At 40.4% G+C, this 22954-nt stretch overlaps 1 protein-coding gene across 1 annotated transcript in view; it reads left to right on the top strand.

The window, feature by feature from the left end:
* The first annotated feature begins 476 nt into the window (after positions 1 to 476).
* MARCHF11 (membrane associated ring-CH-type finger 11) overlaps positions 477 to 22954 on the top strand; it is a 109772-nt gene continuing 87294 nt past the window's right edge. Inside the window, exons 1-2 of the mRNA XM_065905178.1 lie at positions 477 to 1013; positions 2208 to 2363. Of these exons, the coding sequence (XP_065761250.1) occupies positions 477 to 1013; positions 2208 to 2363 (693 nt within the window). The remainder of the gene's footprint in view (positions 1014 to 2207; positions 2364 to 22954) is intronic.

Here is a 22954-nt window from a genome sequence, read left to right as displayed (position 1 = left end):
CGCCGGCCGTCTCCGCACCTAACCGGGGGTTTGCACTCACCCTCCCACCCCCGCCCCTTCCCCATCCCCCGGAACGACCCCGGCTCCTCCCCGGCTACCGCCCGGCGCCGGCTCCTGCCGAACACCTCCTCCCGGGCCCAGCCCCTCCGCGGCGCGGCTCCTCCCCCTCCCCTGGTTCCCGGGTCTCCCCCCCCCCCCCCCCCACCCCGGGCCGCGCCGCTCTCTCGCGCCGCCGAATCGGGCACCGCCTCCATCAGAGCCGAGCCCGCGGCTCCGCGGAGCAGCAGCCTCCGCCGCCGCCGCCGGACCCTCCGCGTCCCCTCGCCGTCCCGCCTCTCAGTCCCGGGCGCCCGGGCCCCCCGTCCCCACCCTCCGCCTGCCGCCTCTTCCCCCCCTCCCTCCTCCGTTCTCCCTTCGCCCGCAGCCCGAGCCGGGCTCGCTCGCCGGGCTGGCAGGAGGGCGGCGGCGGCACCACCATGAGCTTTGAGGGCGGCCACAGCGGCGGCCGGCGCCGCGGGGCGGAGAGCGGGGACGCCGAGCCGCCCCCGTCGCCTCCCCCGCCGCCTCCCCCGCCGCCGCCGCCGCCGCCGGGAGAGCCGACTTCGGGCCCCGCGCCCCCTCGCTACCTGCCGGCGCCGCCCGCGTCCCCCGAGCGCCGCGCGGGGTCCGACGAACCGCCCGCGGAGGTGGTCCCGCGGCACCGGGGCGCCGAGGAGCTGCCGCAGCCGCCGGCAGGGCAGGAGGTGTCGGCGACCGGCGACTCCGGCGAAGGTCCGAGGCGCCTTCCGGAGGCGACGGTCCCCGAGGCGGCGGCTGGGAAGGGCGGCCCCGGGGAGCCCGAGGCCGGCGCGGGTGGGGAGGGCGAGCGGCGGGGCGCCGGCGAACAGCCCGAGACGCGCTCCGTGTGTAGCAGCCGCAGCAGCAGCAGCGGCGGCGGCGGCGACCAGCGCGCCGGGCACCAGCATCAGCACCACCAGCCCATCTGCAAGATCTGCTTCCAGGGCGCCGAGCAGGTGAGGCCCGGCGGGACGCCGGGGCAGCGGGCCGTGGGCTCGGGCAGGTCTGGGCTGGCTCCGGGTGCGGATGGCCGACTTTCAGCACCACGGACAGCGCCCGCTTCTGGGTTCCGTTCCTGGGCTGAGCGGTTGCGCGGCGGCTACCGAGTGTCCCTTTGCTGCTAAAGGCAAATAACCTTGTCCCATGGCGAATAGTGCTTGGTTTGGTCTACACTTTTTTTTTCCTACCTGGTTTTGCAGTTACACACTCCTCAGGTGTTTTAGTGATAATGCTATAAGTATCTCTTTTGTGAATTACTAAATGGATTTGATTTATACGTAGAAACCAACCTTTATTCCTTTATCTACAAGTGTATCCTGAGGCAGATAGTCTTAGAGTACAAACAGGGAGTGAGTCATTTCAAAAGCAAAAAGGGCAGAGTCTTTCCTTGCAAAATGGCAAATTTTGGTGACTCAGTCTCACTGATGTGAAAAGCATGTTAGAGTTTTTAATAGGAGAAATAAAAATGGACTTTGATCTTGTGAAAGAAAGCCTATTTAGCCAACAGTGTACTTGATTAGAAACACAATTCTGAAATTATTATCTCCGTTAGAGGTGCATGCAAACTTATAAGCAAGTAATCGCGGGGGAAAACAGGATAATACGTCTCTTTTATGAAATGTGTGGTCTCAGAAAACATTAGGTTTAATATTTTTATAAGTAAGGAAATTGCATAAGAACATGTAGGCTTTCAGGAATATAGTGCCCTAAGTCAATATTTATGATGCTACATTTAGAAAAAAATAAAAGCATAATGCTATTGCAAGCTACTTTCTGGGATGGCATGCATTTCTTCTTTAGCAATGATTAAGAATAACTGCAGAGGAAATGCATCTGACCATCCACTTAAAAGTTATTAAAGAGATTTAATAGTACAGCTTTCTCCCAAGGGTATTGAGAGCTATATCTTGCAGACATTTTGCATGTTGGTAGAACATTTATGTCATGACTCTAAGTAATATCTTTGAAATAGTTTTAAGACTTTAGTTTCATTCCCACCAGAGGTATAAAAATTTAATTTCATTTTTTAGGATAGAGTTCAATGCTTGTATCCTTCTGAGTAAATGGCTTTTCAAGAAAAGAAAGCAAGTGTTCTGTTTTAAAACAGAAACACAAGCATAAAGATTCATGCTGAGTTGTTTTCTTTTCAGGGGGAGCTGTTGAACCCCTGCCGATGTGACGGGTCCGTTAGGTATACACATCAGCTGTGCTTGCTAAAATGGATCAGTGAGAGGGGTTCCTGGACCTGTGAACTCTGCTGTTACAGATACCATGTCACAGCCATTAAAATGAAGCAACCCTGCCAGGTAAACTGTTGTGACATTTCCTTCCCCCGAAGTCATTTTGCTAATAAGCATGAGGATATCTGCATATGCTACTTAAGATATTCTGTGCAAATCACACTAAAACCAAGATTTAGAATTTGTAGAGATGTGCTTTGAGAAGTCTGTGACATTTTTATCTGAGAAACTCCAAAACCATTTTTATTCAAATGGCTTCATTTATTAGTTGGTTGTTTATGGATGAAATTATACTCATCCTAGTTTGTAAATGGGCAAGTTGCTAAAAAAAAGTCTTATACTTCAGTTAATTCAATTTTATTAATTAGAAATGTTACACAAATTATTTTAGTAGTATTTTGTTAATTTAAGCATTGAAACTCTAAATGGGCTCCATTTACAGGAGATGGATGCAAGTAAAGCAAAACTTTACTAATCTGGAAACTTTGGTGGAACCCATTATTTCTAATCTGGGGCGTTTTTTCACTTGACCAGACCTTCTTTTTCATATGAGTATTTTTTCACAGTTTTATTTTGGCTACTTTCATTCATTGCTCTGTTCAACTACACAGTGGATGCAGAAGTATTCCCAACAGTTACTCTCAATAATATTACTGAAATTGTATGTATTCTTAGAACTTTTAGTGCATAATCACATGATCACATAATGCTCATAACCAGACAAAAATTCTTGGAGAGATAAGCTTTTTTTTTTTTTGTATGGTGGAACAGATTTAGGTTCTTGGAGTAAACTGGTAGGATGTAAAATAATACTAAGAAAGACATCTTAGACTAAAGCAGAATAGTGTGTAATTGACAAGATCTTATAGTGACATAGGATTAAAGTCCAGCCGATATAAAAGAGTAGGTTCAAAACATAGAAGTGAAGGAGGTAATGGGAGGAAAAGGAAGAGGAACTGAAAGTTAGGAGGGTGAGAAAATAATAAAGTCCCATATTCCCTGTTTCACTTTAAGTTACCAAATTTAGTTTGTATTGAGCAATGTAAAATATATGAAACTGTTAGTGATGGCAGTAGGAATATGGAAGCTGAATTAGTGGTTTAAATTTCATAGTTTTAAATTTGTGCATCCTTCATATAGTTTGCAATCAATTTGCATTTCTGATACTCACCATTTAAGGCATAATTAGGTGGCATGAAATGAAAGTATGAATTTTCTCAAGCTGGCCTAGGCTGATAAATAGTTTGGAAAGAAGATGAATAACTAATGTGAATGAATGACGACGATGGTAAAGATAGGCACAAACCTGACATATTTTCTCAGAACCACTAACTGATTGACCTACTTGGGTATCGATTTATAGATCTGTCATAATTGTCTTGAAAAGCAGAGGGAACCATGCCCAAATAACAGGATATGAGTAGTATAATTGAATCTATAATAATTTTATGAATAGAATGTGTGGAGATGAGAAATGGAGAGCTTTGAGGCTCCAGTGAAAAGTCCCATGAGAAGTTGTTCCATGGTCAGATGTTCCAGAGCTGATATAGATTGCTAAGTATTTAAAAAACTTCAACTTATGCCACAATATATTAATTCGCTTGGGGTGGCTAATTCTAAAGTAAATATAAATAGGTACTTGATGTAATTTTAAAATAGAGAAGAGACAGAGAGTTGGGGCAAAATGATATTTACTAAATCTAAACCTATAGCAGTATAGATTATTATTGTATTTTGCTTCATTTTAAAAATCAGTAGTTATTTTAACAAAAACAATTCCCCAAAGTGTGTATGTAATATGACTGAAAAATGAAGAGCAAACAAAAAACAACCAAAACCCAAAAGCTAACCTGGTATTATTAATACATTTAGGATTAATTTTTATTATGACATGTGCAAATATTGTCATAATCTGTGGCCTGGCCTGTTTGTTCCAGTGAACTACAAAATAATATTTAGAAACAAAATTGATATGAGCATGATGATGATAGTTCAGATCTTGCCTGAAAACACAACTTTCCAGGACTGCATTATGTGCTTATAAAGCTCAATACTCTTAATGAACAGAACTCAGTTATAAGGTTCCCATAGTATACCATGCCATACCTAGGAGTAGATTATCCTCAGATAAAATTTGAATGATTGACTGACATATCTGTTATTGATGACCCACAAACTGAGCATTTACTCTTGAGTTTTGGTTTCCTCTGGTGTGAAGCTAATCAAATTTAGCATTTGTCACACTCATGTTTTCATGGCATGGCAGAGATCCTTCTCATCATGGTACAGGGTCAAACAGGAACCATGTCATGTCCTTCCCTTGCACTTTCCGAACCCCTGCATTTTAAGTAGAGAGCTCTCCCATAGCTGTGAGTGGGTAGTTCCTTGGATGTAGAAGGGAAAAAGATTAAGTAATGCTAGTAAGAGAAAGCATTTACTGAACACTTACTTTGTGCCAGGCACTGTTCTAAGAGCTTTACATATGCTGTTACTGATGTTTAATCTTCAAAATAAACTTTTAAGGTAGAGAATATTATCTCTATTTTATACAAAAGGAAACTGAGGTACAGCATAGCTGAGTACCTTTTACTATGCTCATATCTAGTAAAAGACAAAGCCAAGATTCAAACAGTCTGAGGCTCTGGGGTCCATGGCCTTAGCCACTGTGCCCTAGTTGGAAAGTGTTCTTCTCAGCTTCATCATAGCCATCCTGATGTTTCTGGGTTCATCACGACTTATCCTGTGTTATGCTGAGTCAAGCAGACACTGGTTTCAGCCTGAGTCTTGATGATGGTCTAGAAAGTCTTTACCTATCGCTGTTTAACAAACTACCTCACACACTTAGTGGTTTAAACAACATCCATCATTTATTATCTCTTAAGAGTCCGTGGGTTGACTGAGATAAGTTGGGAGGTTCCTCTCCATATATGGCGTCATTCTGGAGCTGTGAGGTTTGACTGGGGGGGAACATCCAAGAGGGCTCACTTTATTTGACTTGCTCTTCACTGACTCAATGGACATGAGTTTGAGTAGACTCCGGCAGGTGGTGATGGACAGGGAGGCCTGGCGTGCTGCAGTCAATGGGGTCGCAAAGAGTCGGACACGACTGAGCGGCTGAACCGAACTGAACTGACTTGTGCTGGTTGTTGGTTGGAAGCTCAGTTGGGGCTGTCAGCTGGTACTTCACTACTTTCTGTGTGTGATTTGGGTGCGATGATTGGGTTCCAGGAGCATAAACGTAAAAGTTACAGGTCTGTTATGACCCAGCCTTGGAAGTGACATGGTTTTATGTCTTCTGCATTCCCTTGATTGAAGCAAATCAGAGTACCAACCAGATTCAAGAGAAGGAAAAGTAGACTCCACCTCTGGAGCCTGCCCTAAAAAGAGTGGACATCTTTAATCCCCTGTGTGAGATAGCTTCGAAAATGGTGCTGTCTACCTACCCTGGTGTTTGCATTTTTTGGTCCTCGTCAGGTCCAGATTGGTCAACATGTACCACCATAACTCCCCTTTCAGGGATCAGAAATAAAGAAAGTTAAAAAATGGATGGGAGTTGGACTCCATCGGTGGTGCTTTATGCATACACTGAAGCACTTTCAGAAGTGACTGTTGCCATGATGCTCCTCTTGGTGTCCAGAGAGATGTGGGGACAGAGAAGGAAAGGAGCAGCTAGCCAGGAAGCATGTGTGTGTGCAGGAAACGTATTGCATTGAGTCTAAAACCTTAGTTCTACTTGTTTTCCTCATTGAGATTAGAATTCTTTGAGAATTTGGGTGTAAGCCTCCCCATTTCGTGAGCTTTTAGTGATGCTCAGCAACATGACCCAACAGAAATCTGATGTAGCCTGTAAAATATATTTAAATCTTAATTACTGTATCATTAGCAGCAGGAGCTAATTAAGACATTAGAAGTAATTAACATGCATTTACGTTCCTACTACCTCCTTGCTGAATCTCTTTTATTGATTACCATATTCAAGATGATGCATTAATGATAATTTTAAGAGTAAAAGCTAATTCTGTTTTGAATCTCATATGGTGGTATAAAATTAGTGCAATCTAAGAACATATAAGATCAAATTTATTTTGAGATGTTGGTGATATTTTAAATTAATTAAGCAAGTATATTTAGCTTTATGAATGCTTTCAATACTTTTTCAAGAACTAGAGATGTTTGAAGAGATAGCATTTGCTAGATGAAGTATTGTATGGGAAACTTTAAACATGCTATAAGACATGGACTATAATGCCTAAACATAGAAAAATAAAATATTAAATGGAAGGCAGTAGCTATGTTACCTTGGCTGAGTTAGTTAACTGTTTGTGCCTCAGTTAATTCATCTTTAAAAGATAATAATGGCACCAATTTTATACATTTTGGGGGGATTAAATATGTATATACCTGTAAAATGCTTAGAATAGTGCCAGCACGTAGTAGGTGCCATTTTAATGTCAACTCTGACGACATTTACTTGTTCAATCGGCTAAGAGATGGGGACCTTCGCTTGCTCCCAACCACAGTTCCTGTTTCCTTCAGTCTCTTGTCACCAAAGTAAAGCTATTGACTCTTCTTTCCATATCATTCTTTATCCCTGCAAGTTTACTCTCTGTTTTTTCTAGGAGAGCCCACCTAGGTTTGCAAGCAGATTGGTTATTATAAATAAAGAAGGAGCCAGCATTTAAAAAATCAGATGGAGTGAGATGTGAAATGATCTCAGCCCATGGGCACATATTTGCTCTCCAGGTGTTCCTCCCCATGAGTCTTTGTTGGCGTCTGCTTATAATTGGAGAGATGCTTTTGCATGGCCAACACAGGGCAGTACCCTCCAGGGTCATTGAGTAGCATTGCGTGTTTATGCTCTGGAAAGGCCCCTGAGTTTGGGGTGTGTGTGATAAGCAGGAGGTCGAAGATGCTCCAGAGATCCGGGGGTGGGGGGGCAGTCCCAGAGGGTACAGGCAGGTGGTCCGGCATTAATCACAGTGAATCTGGTATCCATCAGCTTTCCTTCCTCCTCTGTTTCTCGGAGCACCAACGACTGGCAAAGGGCTTGTGGGGTAGGGTCGGAGGCTTCCATGTGGGCCGCCTGCCTTTATAGATAACAGGGCCCTGGCCATCTTTACCAGCCAATAACATTTTTGTTAGTCTGACCCTGCTGCTTTTCCTTGAAGCTCTTTTTTTTTTTTTTTTTTTTTTTCCCGCTTGAAGCTCTTATAATGGGCTGTCAGCGACAGGTCTTCTTCTAGCAGTGAGGCTGACTGGAGCCACTCCTTGGAAGGAGAGTATTTTTCATTTTTATCCATGTTCTTTTCCTGATGGGATTCATCGTGATAGTTTTGAATTATAGACGTAGTTGACACCAGGCAGCGTCAACGTGGCTACCGTTCTAAGGTACAGCTTCTGGACCACATGCAAAGCGTTTATAGACCTTTAATGAACTTCTTGAGGGCCCCGTGATCATTATTTTGCTAAATAGGGCTCTGTCGTGAAAGGGGTATGTCCTCCTTCAGAGGTGATTTAAGTTGTTCTCATGATGTAACTGATGCAGTAGGAGAAACTGACAAACTATCACTGAAAATTGACTGTGATTTTGGAAATGTATTAGGAAAACATTAGAGCATAAACTTTATCAGCATTGCTGTCCATTGAAATACTCAGGCATTTTCATTTAATGGATTAAGAATGTCTGCACACATTCAGCATGGTGGTGACACGATCCCTTTTACTTTTTCTCTGTTGCTCTTGTTAGAATCTCTGTAGGTTTCACAGCAAATGGCACGTAGAGGGGAAGCTTTTTATTACCATGCCTGAGTATCTGAGAAACTGTGCTGAAACATTAATACTTAAATACATGTACTGACGTATTTAATAGGTAATTAAAAATATCAAAATAAAGAACACATCATGAGGCATCTCCCTGGCCCTTGAAGTGATTTTTGTTTCGTTTGACTACTAGTGCTCAAAGCACTTAGATCTGCATTTTACTCACTAGAGCAGATTAATAATCCTCTAGTGAATAAAAGATGTAAATTATGCTGCATCTACTTCTATAGCCATCTCACTTACTGTATGGGCCGTGTGTACAGTAATTTTACAATCTGTCTCAAAGCCAGATGGTTCCAAGATGGTAGTTAAAAAAAAAAAAAAAAGATGGAGACCCTTCAGGGCATCGTGGACAGGTGCTTGCTTTTATCCTTTCTGGAGAGAGGACCAGGGATGATGCGGTCCTGATGGATGATGCTCTCCAGAACTTTCTTTCCCACATGTGTCTGCTTTTCTACATTCATTCTAGCTCTTTTCAAGTATATCTTCCTTTTCATACCTTTCTCTTCTTTGCTCTCTTGGCCTCTCCACTCAGCTGCTTGTAGAAGAAGAATCTGTCGCTAAAATCTGTGGGACAGATTTTAGAAAAAATGAGGTGACACAGATCAATGTAACTTGGCAGTCATTCTCTTGGTCACTTCGTGGGCATTCAGTGAATATTTGTTGTATGCATGAATGAATGAACACATGAGTGAGTGTTTTAGAAAGACAGAGAAAATCATGGGGGTTCATATTTCTGTGGTGAGAATGTGACTTAAGGAAATTAAGTTGCATTTACTGCTCACCCATTAACCATCTACTGTCAATTTTTAACTCCTTCTTAAATTGACCTCATACTCCTATTCCCAATCTGCCTGGGAAAATATGTTTGGTCCTTCAGACCACAGGGAAAAAAAAAATCTTAAAAGTAGAGTCTATTTTTAAAAACCTAGAATAAAAAAAAGGTTTCCAGTGAGACAGATCTGCTCTTTTCAAAAACTAAAATGTCATGAAAAAGACTCTGTGAATGTGAAATTACCCATGTGTGACACACTCGGTTTCTTGAGGTTGTCACTGGTTGAAGGATTTCATCTAGCATTTGTTCAGAGAAATTGAATAATTTGTTGGAAATTTTACTGTATGATCATGGGTATAGAGGAACTGCTAAGAATGTCTACTGGGTAGTTTTCTTGGTGTGAAATGTGCCACCTGGCTGAAAACTAGGTGATGGATTTTTTTTTTTTTTTTAATGAGCAGTTTGTACAGTTGTAACATAATTTCCCGAATGATTTTCCACTGGTGTGCACAATACCTCAACACAGCGCGATGCCAAGAGAACCAACCATGTCTCTCTTGCTCATTTCCTCCTTCGTCTGGGCGTGTGGCTTTGACATGATGTGACTGATGTTTGCTGAAGGGATTGGAACAAAGGAAACTCAGCTTCCTTCTATTTTTGGACCTTCTAAGAGTAGGATGGGATGACTCTGAGGGTGAAGCTACAGTGCTTCCAACCCTTCAGAGCAGCGGGGAATGGACGAGATAGTCGCCTACAATTACAAGTAAATGGATAGCGGACACTTGAGGACGTGGCCAAGAAAAACTGCACCATGGCTTGTACTATATCCTTGGATATTTGACAGCATCTTCTCTGTGCCCATAACTTATAATTCAACAACCGTTCTTATGATTTAGCCAAATGAAGTCCCACGTAAGTAGAGGTGGTCTGGTAGTAGTCCCGTGGGAAGACGTGACAAAAGCGTTGCTGTGTAAAGTCAATGAGAACTTATTGGGGAGATATTTCTGATTCAATCCTTCCTTTTGGGTATATATGCTCTGAAAGTGGCTGTCTAAAAACCCGTTTCCCCCCCAGTTTTCATCTCTTCAACAAAGTTGATTTTGAATAATGACACCTGGGCAGTGAATCTGTCCTTTTCATGGTAACAGGGTTCCATTGCCTTAATGTGTTTTTCAAGTTTTCTTTCTCATTTTGGTATGCTAATTATGTGCAAGTGGCCAAGGCTTAATCTAGGCACAGGGGCCCTCCTGGTATGAATGGAGCATCCAGCTCTTATTTCAGGAACCCTCTGGGCACTCCTTTGTTATATATGGACCTGCAGTTGTGCCCTGACACTTACATGTCATAACTCCAGGGTGCAAAATAGTTCAAATAAACAAGAACTATTTCAAGAAATGTATACAGGCTTGCCTTGGTTTGTTCAGCCTGTTTTTAAAAAAAGTCTTTAAGAAGGATAATATCTCTTACAAATATTGGGGGATTTTATTTATATTCTTGTGAAAGAATATTCCAGAAGCCACAGGAAATACTTTTTCTCTTTTCTTCACACCCCAATGTTAACTTCTTTTCTGTGTTACATTTGCAGATTTTAGTATAAGTATGTATGTAAGTGTCCTCACTATTAGTTTAAAGGAAAATAAGAAAATCAAAGGCTTCCCAGGTGGTGCTAATGGTAAAGAATCCACTTGGCAATGCAAGAAAAGCAAGAGACTCAAGTTTGATCCCTGGGTTGGGAAGATTCCCTGGAGTAGGAAGTGGCAACCCACTCCAGTATTCTTGCCTGGAGAACTCCGTGAACAGAGGAGCCTGGAGGGCTACAGTCGGTGAGGCTGCAAAGAGTTAGACAAGACTGAGCAACTGAGTACAAAGAAATTAAAAACTTTACCAACTTTTGGTACAATTAGTTGTAATCTTGAGAGCAGAGTAATAATATAGAGCACAGGATTTTCCAGGCATACGCTGAGCATTCTGAAAATATTTCTCTTATCTTCCTTCCGTCTTTTTCTTCCTTTTCTTGACAACATCTTATCCTTCTCTTTGTAGTGAAGATAGATGGGAGGTTTCCAGGGGAGCCTCTAGTTCTTCAGAGAGAAAAGACACAGTGAACAGGGTGACAGCCCTTGTCCACGTTGTGTTCTCTAGGGCCATCAGGCATGCCTTAGGGCAAATCTGGAAGTTTAAAGAAAATCTTGAATGCAGAATCCCTTTCAGTCCCCTCTCAAACTGTCTTCCTTTTACCTTTCACACTACAAAAGCTTCTATAAAAGACATTTTCAGATCTAGATAAGACTTTTCAATAATTTGAGAAATAGTAGAAAGAAGAAAAATGTTAAATCAACAAAATTGGAACTAATTGTACTGAAATTTGTCGGGTAGCTTTGAGTGACACGTGGTCCCTAGACTTGGGGGGAAAGACCTCCTTGAGTAGTTTTGTGAAGCATAAGGATGGATGAGGAATGTCCTTACCTCCTGTCTGGCTCTTCTGTCTGACCTACATGCTACTAAGGCTGAAGTAGTATATATTGCATAGAAGGAAATCTGAGATAGAAATGTGTTACTTTCACTTGGGGCATGATTAAGCTCTATTATAGTAAACTTTAGGAGGAAATCCTCAAGCATTTCTTGAATTGCTTTTGGGGAAACTTTCAACTTCAAGTGGTGGTGAATGCATAGAGATTATTGATATAACAGGGCATAGAGTTGGATTAATATCTGTTTATTTTTCATTTGATGGACATGAGTTTGAGTAAACTCCGGGAGTTGGTGATGGACAGGGAGGCCTGGTGTGCTGCAATGCATGGGGTCACAAAGAGTCAGACATGACTGAGCAACTGAACTGAACTGAACTGATTTTTCATTTAGAAGATGATCTTAATCATGTCAAGGGTTGCCTCAAAATATTTCATCTTTTTTTCTACTATGAATTAATTGATAATTTTTATTGACTATTTTTTCACTCATCAGTACATTAACCAATCCCATGTTACAAACGCTGTTCTCGGTTCTAGAGCTATGGAATTTGTTAAAACAGTCCTCTGCTTCTAACTTTAAATTCTTGATGATGAAGGACAAACAACAAATAATAAGTAAGCAAACTAGTTAACTTTAGATTAAGTTAATAATTTCAGTAGGAAAAATCTGGATGATTATAAAAATGGTTTACTGCAATGAACCATGTGATACTGGGTTAGAATTGGAAACATCAGTGTAAACTCATGTTTTGCTTAATATTGATACAAATGGTTACATATGGAAATGTTTATAGATGTGTACTTGTGCATGGGTTAGTATACACACACCCATTTCTTCGCTCTGTCTCTTGAGAAGGCCTAATAGCAAAACCCCAGTTAAGTTTACCTAGCACCAGATCTTGGTTTCCAATATCATCCTTCAACAAAAGGAACCAGTCTTATACAAGATGCTATTCTATGAGGTTGGAGTGTGTTGTTCCAAAAAATAAAATGTTCAAAAAAACACGACAATGGGACACAGCAGAAGGACACAAGAGCCAGTCTGAAAGAGTCCCCGGTGGCTAAATTTGGAACAATTTGAGCAATAAAATAAGTAATGTAGTATTGGATTATAATGTAAATTGTAGTATGAACTTCCATGCATGCATATTATTATAAATAAATGGCTACATGAATGAGCAAATGGAGGAAAAGAGACAAATCTCCCATAGGAGAATTCTAAATTATATATTTAAATATTGTCCTCTCTAGGAGGTGAAGCCTGGCTCCCCTTGGACCTTGAGTGTGGGTTGTACTTAGTGGCTTGTTTCCAAAGAGTTGACTGGTTACAGGGTAGAATGTGGGGAGAGGGATTAACTCAACAGTAAAGAAGTCTGGCAAATGGCGCCTAAGCCTTGTGGCCAAGTTTAATATTATCAGTGATAAGCCATGTTGCTAATATGTGCCCTTGATATGATGTGATGAGACTACCTTCCTTACCTTTGTGGTCTTCCTCCTAAAAACCCATAACCCTCATTGAACCATGAGAAAAACAGCAGATCAAACCCAACTAGGGGGACAGCCTACAAAATACCTGGCCAGCACTCTTCAACACTGTGAAGAAAAAAAACAAGAAAAGTCCCAGAAGCTGTCACAAGCCAGAGAAAGCTAAGGATATGTGGTGTGCATGCCCCTCTGTCCATGAAATTCTCCAGGCAAAAATACGGGAGTGGGTTGCCATTTCCTTTTTCAGGGGAATCTTCCCAACCCAGGGGTTGAACCCAGGTCTCCTGAACTGCAGGCAGATTCTTTACTGACTAAGCTACTAGGGAAGCTTAGTAAAACTTAGTAAAATGTGGAGCCTAGTCAATAGTAACGTACCAGTGTTGTTCTAGTAAGTTGTGACAAACGCACCTTAGTAACGTTAGATGCTGACAATAGGAGAAACTGTGTGTGGCATATATGGGAACTCTTTGTACTATCTTTGCAACTTTTATGTACATCTAAAGCCACTCGCAACAGTTCGAACTGGACATGGACCAACAGCCTGGTTCCAAATAGGAAAAGGAGTAAGTCAAGGCTGTATATTGTCACCCTGCTTATTTAACTTATATGCAGCGTACATCATGAGAAACGCTGGGCTGGAAGAAGCACAAGCTGGAATCAAGGTTGCTGGGAGAAATATCAATAACCTCAGATACGCAGATGACACCACCCTTATGGCCAAAAGTGAAGAGGAACTAAAAAGCTTCTTGATGAAAGTGAAAGAGGAGAGTGAAAAAGTTGGCTTAAAGCTCAACATTCAGAAAACTAAGATCATGGCATCTGGTCGCATCACTTCATGTGAAATAGACAGGGAAACAGTGGAAGCAGTGTCAGACTATTTTTTGGGGCTCCAAAATCACTGCAGATGGTGACTGCAGCCATGAAATTAAAAGAAGCTTACTCCTTGGAAGGAAAGTTATGACCAACCTAGATAGCATGTTAAAAAGCAGAGACATTCCTTTGCCAACAAAGGTCCATCTAGTCAAGGCTATGGTTTTTCCAGTGGTCATGTATGGATGTGAGAATTGGACTGTGAAGAAAGCCGAGCGCCGAAAAATTGATGCTTTTGAACTGTGGTGTTAGAGAAGACTCTTGAGAGTCCCTTGGACTACAAGGAGACCCAACCAGTCCATCCTAAAGGAGATCAATCCTGGGTGTTCATTGGAAGGACTGATGTTGAAGCTGAAACTCCAATACTTTGGCCACCTCATGTGAAGAGTTGACTCATTGGAAAAGACCCTGATGCTGGGAGGGATTAGGGGCAGGAGGAGAAGAGGATGACAGAGGATGAGATGGCTGGATGGCATCACCGACTCGGTGGGCATGAGTTTGAGTAAACTCTGGGAGTTGGTGATGGGCAAGGAGGCCTGGCATGCTGCGATTCATGGGGTCCCTGAGTTGGACACGATTGAGCGACTGAACTGAACTGAACGACTGAAAGCCACTCTAAAAGTCAATTTTTTTTCTTTTTTTTAAGGTATGGGAAACACTAAGCGTATCCAGATAGAATGGGTAGGGAAGGTCTTTCTGAGGCGATGATAGTCGAGCTTAGACCTCAGATTGATGGTAACCACCCTGAAAGGGGGAGCAGCTAGATTAAAGACTCAAAATAAGGAAGACCTTGTTGTATTGGACGGAATAAAAGGAGATCCATGAGTGAGGAAGAGTAGGAGATGTTGGGGAAGTAGATATGCACCTTACCCTGCAGGCCACCATGACAGATTTGTGTTTCATTCTAAGAGCCATGGGGCATCATTGTAGAGTTTCAGGCAGAGGAGTAAAATAATAAAAGTAACAATTGCCTTTGGTTACTTTGTAAAGCCTGGATTGGAAGGAGCCTGGGCTGAGAGCAGGCATGCTGCTGGAATGCTCCTTGATGGATAGGAAGGAGATAACAGGGGTTCCTATTAGGATGATGGCAGCAGAGACAAAGAGAAGTGTATCCAAAATGCTTTGAAAGTAGAAGCAAGAGTTAACTTTTTTTTTTTGTAATTTATTTCATGACAAAATACCTGAACTGAATTGAAGCTGCGTATAGTCTTTTTCTAAGGTAGTGTCAGTTTTCATATATTTTGCTGTAGAAATATTGTGATTGGTTATAGGATATTGATCCAGATCCTGCTGAGTATGCAGGATATTATATAATACAATAAAAATGCAACATAGTTTAAAAATACGGACACTTTGAAATTCTGAAACACATATGGTCCAAAGTGTTTTGGGTAAGGGATTTCGCTCTAAAATATGGTCTATTCTGGAGAATATTCCATGTGCTCTTAAGAAGAGTATATATTCTGCTCTTGTTGAGTGATGTATTCTATAAAGGTCTGTTTGGTGTAGTTAGTTTGTTTTCTTGTTGATCTTCTGTCTAGTTGAAAGTGAAGTTTTGAAGTCTCCAAATGTTATTGTTAAATTATCTATTTCTCTCTTCAGTTTTGCCAGCTTTTTCTTTATGTATTTTGGGGCTCTGTTATTAAGTGCAGATACATTCATAATTAGATCTTGGTAGACTGACTATTTTTTTTAATTATAAAATGTTCTTGGTCTCTAGTCACAATTTTTATCTGTAAGATACTAGAATAGCTACTCCAGCTGTCTTTTAGGTATGTCCGTATGATTTATCTTCATTCTTTTATTTTCAACCTATTTGTTTCTTGAATCTAAATTGTGTCTCTTGCAGACAACACATCATTGGATTATTGGGTAAAAGAGTTTGGACCTGTGTGTAGTTATTCCTGTATGTAGTTATAGTGTCTAATGAAAATCAACAAATACTGTTAACATTGCTTGAAAGGAACTATATCACCTGAGGCTTGATGTGAGTAATTGAGAATTTGTGGAACCCTAGGCTTTTCTAATAAGTAGGATATTCTTGTAGCCATTCATAAATACTCAACTGTTTCTTCTAAGTCTCCAGAGCCCCCTGAGTGTGAGCATTTTGACACAATTAACCTTTGTAATTTTAGATCATCCTTTTATATACTTGTTACACATCTTCTAGAGGAGCTGAGATTATATGTAGGTCAGTGTGATATAGTGGACAAATATAGACTTTAGCAACATGCAGACCAGGGTCTAAATTTTAGCTCAGCTACAGACTAAGTTGTGTGACCCAAAGTGATACCATATGTATTCATTCTTTAGTGTTGTTGGAAAGTTTAATCAGGTAACATTTTCAAAGTTCTTGGCATGTAACTGTTTTATTAGTTCTGTTAGAACAAGAGTTGGAAAACATAAAATTCTGCTAGGTTTTGGATTTGTTGTTTATTCATTTACATTCATCCATTTAATCCAACAAATATTTATTAATTACTTACTAGGCCAGGCGCTGTTCTAAGGGTTGGAGATAAACAGAAGGGTAAGCAAAAAAAAAATAAAATCTCTGCCTTCAGAGGGCATATACTTCAGAGAGGGAGATTGATAATAAACAAACAAAAATTCCTAGTAAAAAAATTAGCAAATTAATTCATGGTAAGTGCTAAGGGAAAAACTTTGGCCAAAAAGAAGGGTATGAAAAGCTGAGAGAGGTGGTTAAAATTTTAGACGAAGCAGTTAGGAAAGGCTTCCCATGCATGAGATTTGACATTGATTGACAGAACTTTTCCATATATGGCTTTCCAGTGATAGGAAGTAGGATATACTCATGAATGCTTAGAGGCTTCCCCAATGACTCAGTGGGTAAAAAATCCACGTGCAGTGCAGGAGACACAGGAGCCATGGGTTCCATCCCTGGACTAGGAAGATCCCTGGTTTGAGAAGATCCCCTGCAGTAGGAAGTGGCAATCCTCTCCAGTATTCTTGCCAGGAAAATCCCAGGGACAGCGGAACCTGGAGGGCTACAGTCCAAACGGTTGCAAAGAGTCAGACATGACGAAGCATGACAGTGATGTTTACCATGGTTAGTTTTCCTACTGAAGTACGTTCCATTCTGGGTTTTAGTTTTCCATCGGTAGACTGAAGAGGTCAATATTTTACAGCCTATAGTTTTCAAGTTTACATAAGTATATTAAAAACCTTGGTAGTGGCCCTACTTCCTTGACCCATTGTATATCTTGGATATTTTGGTGAATGTTCAGACATTGGTTTTAAAAGCAAGGAAAAAGACTACACAGATATATATGTAAAGAGAAAAAGAATAGTGAAAAGTGTATTTTGGATTCTAAGAATCACAGATGCTCAATTTGTACTTCCTAAATTATTTAAAACATTTGTGTTGCCACATTCACTGTTCAATCTATAGAATTATCAAGGGGTTAGGATCTTAAATACAAACTATCATATATTAGAAACATGAGAAATTCAGTCTGTTTGGATTATAATTCTTTTTAACACTGATTTTTATAAGTACAATATATTTTATAAATATAGTGATAATAAAGCACTTTTCTAGGACAAACACTTTTTTTTCTGTTGAGAAACACACATTTTCTGAGATGGGTTGTTTTGAAGGGAAGCTCCATCATCTCATGGAATGCCATCCAATAAACTTGATTATCTGGAGAATGAATGTGTGAGGCTATAATTTTCAATGTATTGTAATTAGGAGCTTTTGACATGGCATGTACATGACTTGGCCACTTTGAAATTCATGCAGGGGCTAAAAGAGGAGAGATGGCTTTTTATGTTGCTCCTGGAGCTACAGAAATCGGCATTTGGGTTTCCAAAATCCACTTGACATAAATGGCTTCCATTTATCAGTGCAGTGGAATGCAGGGTACCCATCTTTTTTGAATCTCAGCCATTGACAGAGAATGAACACAAAGGAGTCTGAAGGTTGAACACTTCCTCCTCCTCCTCAGAAAACTTTTAATAATACGGAGACATTTTGTCTCAGCTTATGGTACTTAGCTCACCAAAATGGGATAATCAGTTCCTCAGATTTGACGGGAAATGTCATCTGTAACAAAATCCCTGGGTTGCAAAGGCATGAGCATAAGTGGGTTATTCACAATCTTTTATTCAGGAGAAAAGGGATGGTTCCTTCACGAGGAGTGACCTGTTATAAACACATGTAGGAAGAAAGATAGATATTCTTATGGCAAATATTCTCCCTGGAACTCCAGCCTGGGTGTCCTGTGTTTAATTGTAGTTTAGATCTTCTGTTAAAAGTCTAAAGCCTTTCAAGATAACTCAGCATCTTGAGAGTTTGTATAAAGGGCAAGCATCTGACGACTGACATCCCCTTCCCCACTGAGATGTCAGAAAAACTTCACCATGCAACTCCGCCCTCTAGTGTTTCTTGATAACTACAGTCATGGTCTCGAAATTGGACCCACGGTGCCCAGAATTTCACTAGGTCAGAGATAATTCTACATATTTCACATCTTGTTTGAAAATAAATTTGACCCGGGTTCCATTTGTGTAAAAGGTGTTGACATCTGTTTCTGTTTACCTAATTTGTTTCAGAAAAGGTGCTCCCCCCATTTGATTAGATTTTGATTAAATCAAACTTGTTTTCTTTATTCCACTTTGCAAATATGGAGGATTAAATTTTAGTCTGTTGAGAGACTTTGGAATAACTATGTCTTAAATAGTTTAAGAATATAAATCATGTGAGCTCAAGAAGAATGTTAAATTCATTTAAAGTTATTTTAGGGAGCACATTCGCATGTTGATTCCCCACTGAATATCTAGGTGCAACAAGTTTACATAGAAGATGACTATGACATCTAACATCCCTGTCAAAGCTATGGTTTTTCCAGTAGTCATGTATGGATGTGAGAGCTGGACAATAAAGAAAGCTCAGCCCAGAGAATTGATGCTTTTCAACTGTGGTGTTGGAGAAGACTCTTGAGTCCCTTGGACAGTAAGGAGGTCAAACCAGTCCATCATAAAGGTAATCAATCCCGAATATTCATTGGAAGGGCTGACGCTGAAGCTGAAGCTCCAATATTTTGGCCACCTGATGTGAAGAACTGACTCACTGGAAAAGACCCTGATGTTGGGAAAGACTGAAGGCAGGATAAGAAGGGGATGACAGAGGATGAGATGGTTGGAAGGCATCACCGACTCGATGGACATGAGTTTGAGCAAGCTCTGGGAGATGGTGATGGACAGGGAGGCCTGGTGTGCTGCAGTCCATGGGGTCGCAAAGAGTCAGACATGACTGAGCTATTGAACTGAACTGAACTGAGCATCTTTGTCAAAATATTTGCAGTACATTGATGATCAAGTATTTTAGGTATTTTGGAAATAAGACAAAAATATCCTTAGTGTTTGGATTAATGTACTTTAGAGAAGCTGCTATTGTTATTCAGTCACTAAGTAGTGTCTAGCTCTTTGCAGCCTCATGAATTGCAGGAAGTCAGTTTTCCTTGTCCTTGACCATCTCCCAGAGTTTACTCTCAAACTCATGTCCATTGAGTCAGTGATGCTGCCTCATCTCTGCCTCATCTCATCCTCTGCCTCCCACTTCTCCTCTTGTCCTCAATTTTTCCCAGCATCAGGGTCTTTGCCATGAGTCAGTTCTTTGCATCAGGTGGCCAAACAACTGGAGCTTCAGCTTCAGCATCAGTCCTTCCAATGAATATTCAGGGTTGATTTCCTTTAGGATTGACTGGTTTGATTTCCTTGCAGTCCAAGGGACTCTCACGAGCCTTTCCAGCACCACAATTCTAAAGCATCATTTCTTAAGAGAAACTATTGATCAAATATTGGGGCGGTTTTATTATTTGAAAGAGAAACTGATCACATTTCAGCTTCTTTTGTTCAGCTTCAGATTTTTCAGAGGCCCTTTTATTTTGCTGCGGGCAACATTTTTAAAAAGAGAATTAGATGAGAAGCAATTTTCATGATGTAAAACTTATGAACTATATGTGAAAATGAGGTTTTTAATTACTGCTGATTGTTTTACTAATGGTGAGCCATCTTGCTTGAGGGAGAAAATTTTTCCAGGAGCCTTAAGTTCTTAGTTAACAACCAGAGGAACCTTAATTAAGCAGTTACTATTGAGGCCCCAGCAGCCTCCTGAGGTTTATCACTGTGGGGAGGGATGGTGGAGAGAGAGTGTTTCTGTCTGGTTTGAGTACCCTCAAAATAGCTAGAATAAATAAAAAGAAATAGCAGAAGGAAAAGGAATGATAAGTAGAGTTTTCTTTTTATAAGTGGGAGTATAATTTTATTTTAGAGATACAAAGGTTTCTAAGAAATTAATAGGGTATTAGACAAACTTAGTTGCCTTGAATAGTGTTAATTTCCTTTCCAAGTCAATGAGGCCATAGGTACTCTTGGTTCCATGCTCAGAAACTAAGACCTGTTAGCTATTTTTTTGTGTGTGTGTGTTAAACTTGTGGTTTGGTTTCTAAATAGTAGTTAGTTTCTAAGTCGTCTTGGTAATGTGGTTATATAAAATTGCTCGTGGTTAGAAAACTCAGATGTTTTTAAACTTTGTATTTTATATTGGAGTATAGCTGTTGACAATGATGTGATAGTTTCAGCTTTTCGGTAGAGTGACTCTCCAGCCACACATACGCAAATATTCATTCTGTCCCACACTCCCCTCCCAACCAGGCTGCCACACTAGCATTGAGCAGAGTTCCCTGTGCTGTATAGTAGGACCTGTTAGTTATTGAAAATGAATAACACATAACTATCGGTAGGTCAAAGAGCTCAGTTTGCAATCCTGTCCCTGCCTTCTTGGCTGAGTAACTCAATTATGAAGAAAATCATGGTAAAGGTGGAAGGAATGTTACACTCTGCTGGGGAAAATGATCTCAGCACTGTGGTGTCCAGCCTCATAGGCGGGGCAGGGGGCTTGCAGAAAGCTTCTGTAGACAATTATCTGGGCATGACATTCATTAAATATATTTTAAATAGGGATAATGTGAGGGGGATTTTAAGTGAACAGATGAACATTTAAAAGAAATACACTGTCTCTTCCATAAAGATGCACATGTAGTTCTTTCGCCTTATCAAAAATTGAAGAGTATTTTGAGACCAGTCCTACGAGCCTGGGGAGGACTGCTCGTAGGATTTCAGAGAAGATTTTAAAAAGCTGAACATGATAATAATTGCATAAATTAGCATAATAAATTTACAGTTGAATATCTTGGTCGTGTGTAAGTTTTAGTTTTGACAGCTGGAAAAATGTTCTTCATCAGATTTTCATATGGTGAGAAAAATGGCTTACATTACTTACTAAATGCCTTTTTCTCTCTGAGTAGCAAACCATAGGTGCTAAATGAAATAAACACAGAGTAAATTAAAATTTTGCAAGGATGATAACATGCTTTCAGTGGTTAAATCTTACAGCAAAATGAAAGCATATTCATTTTTACGGTGTTATTGCAATGGAGAGTTAATAGCAAATTGGGACAATTTTCAATGAAATAGCATAATGTTTCATTAAGAGTGAGGAGAGGAATTCTTATATCAATCATGTATATGCATTACACGTTGTGTGTGAAAACATATTCATTTAACCATTTCCCAGCAGCTTCACATTGATATAAGACTAGTATTTCCATAAAGAACTACGAGAATATTGGCCACTGTTGAACGTAGTTTTAGTTTATAGTTTGAAGACAAGGCCTTAATTTCAAATAAGGTGCTAATTATATATAGATGACAGTTCTGTAATATGAAAAGAAAACACAGAACTCCTTATCAACTGTGAGTCACAATTTGGCCAGCACATTAGAAGTAAAGAGAAGCCCATTTCTCATATGGTATCAGAATCCAGTGATGGAATTTCTTCTAGATATCTGGTCAAAACCACACAGTGCCAGCAGAGTGACTTTACAATTATGAAATTATACAGTGACTATCTTTTAAGTATCTAATAAATCCACTCAGAACTCAGTACAAAATTATATTACTTTATCTACTTAGAGATATTTATGGATTGAAACGAACTTGATTGCACCGCGAGCAGCAGTGCAAAGTGATGTAGATTAGACAAGCGTTTACTTTAAGCAAATCACAATATGTCATTTCCAGGATGGAAAATATTTCTAAAGTATGGTTGCAAGCTATCCAGTATAGGAGGATTAGAGTACGTTTGAACATCTTCCCTTGGACACGCTTTCTCTGCGGCAGAGCCTTTGAAGAGCTCGGAAAATAAGCGAGTATTGTAAAGTTTGTGTCACACTACAAGGACACTTGTGGAGATTCTTACTGATAATAATAATAGCTATTGTTTATTGAGCTCTTAGGTACTTAAGAGGCGCTGCCTCATTTAATTCTCAAATATACTGTAAGAATGAACATCTGGAAAAATGGTGCTTCAGTTTAAGTTTGTGTCCACATTTACAGGATCAGCCAAACTCTCTTTAGTTCAGTGAAGTGTAAATCAGTTTGGGAAAATGGAAAAACCCTTTCCAATCAGTTAAGGAGACTGAATGTTAGTTTATGAGTTAGTTTATGAACCACATATAGTGGCTCAAAGGTGAAGAATCTGCCTGTAATGTGGGAGACACAGGGTTGGTCCCTGGTCTGGGAAGACCCCCTGGAAAAGGAAATGGCAACCCACTCCAGTATTCTTGCCTGGAGAACCCCATGGACAGAGGAGTCTGGAGGGCTACAGTCCATGGGGTCACAGCGTTTCAGACACAATTTAGTGACTGAAATACTACAACAACGACAACAACACGTCATTCTGAGTTTTGGGATAAATGTAATAATTTACTGAGCTGTTTTTACACAGATAACTCAGGAAAGCATGAGATTGTCAGAAAGCATGTTAAAACTGTAGTAATTGATATAATACAGAGACCAGTAAAACATGAATAATCTCTCTATTAACCCTCAAGTCCCCACCCCAATCCAGGTAATCACTGTTAAAACATTGGTCTGTATAGCTCAAGTCCTTTAAGAATGCATTTACATGTATATACATATGTTTGTGCATTTATAGTATTTTTTTCCTCACTTCATGCCTTGTTCTTTAGTTTCTTTTACTGGACAGTATATCATTACATATGACTATTATTTTTTTAATGAATGCATTAATTATATTCTTCAGAATGAATCTTACAGTTTATTGGACAGTTTTTCTGTTGAAGGACACTTAAATTATAATTTTTCACTGTTATAAAAGTGCTGCAGATAACCCTAGGCACATGTTGGGG

This window comes from Muntiacus reevesi, chromosome 14 (assembly GCF_963930625.1).
Source record: "Muntiacus reevesi chromosome 14, mMunRee1.1, whole genome shotgun sequence".
Classification (NCBI taxonomy): domain Eukaryota; kingdom Metazoa; phylum Chordata; class Mammalia; order Artiodactyla; family Cervidae; genus Muntiacus; species Muntiacus reevesi.
The sequence above is the reverse complement of the archived record's forward strand: the minus strand, read 5'-3'. Positions and strand labels throughout refer to the sequence as shown.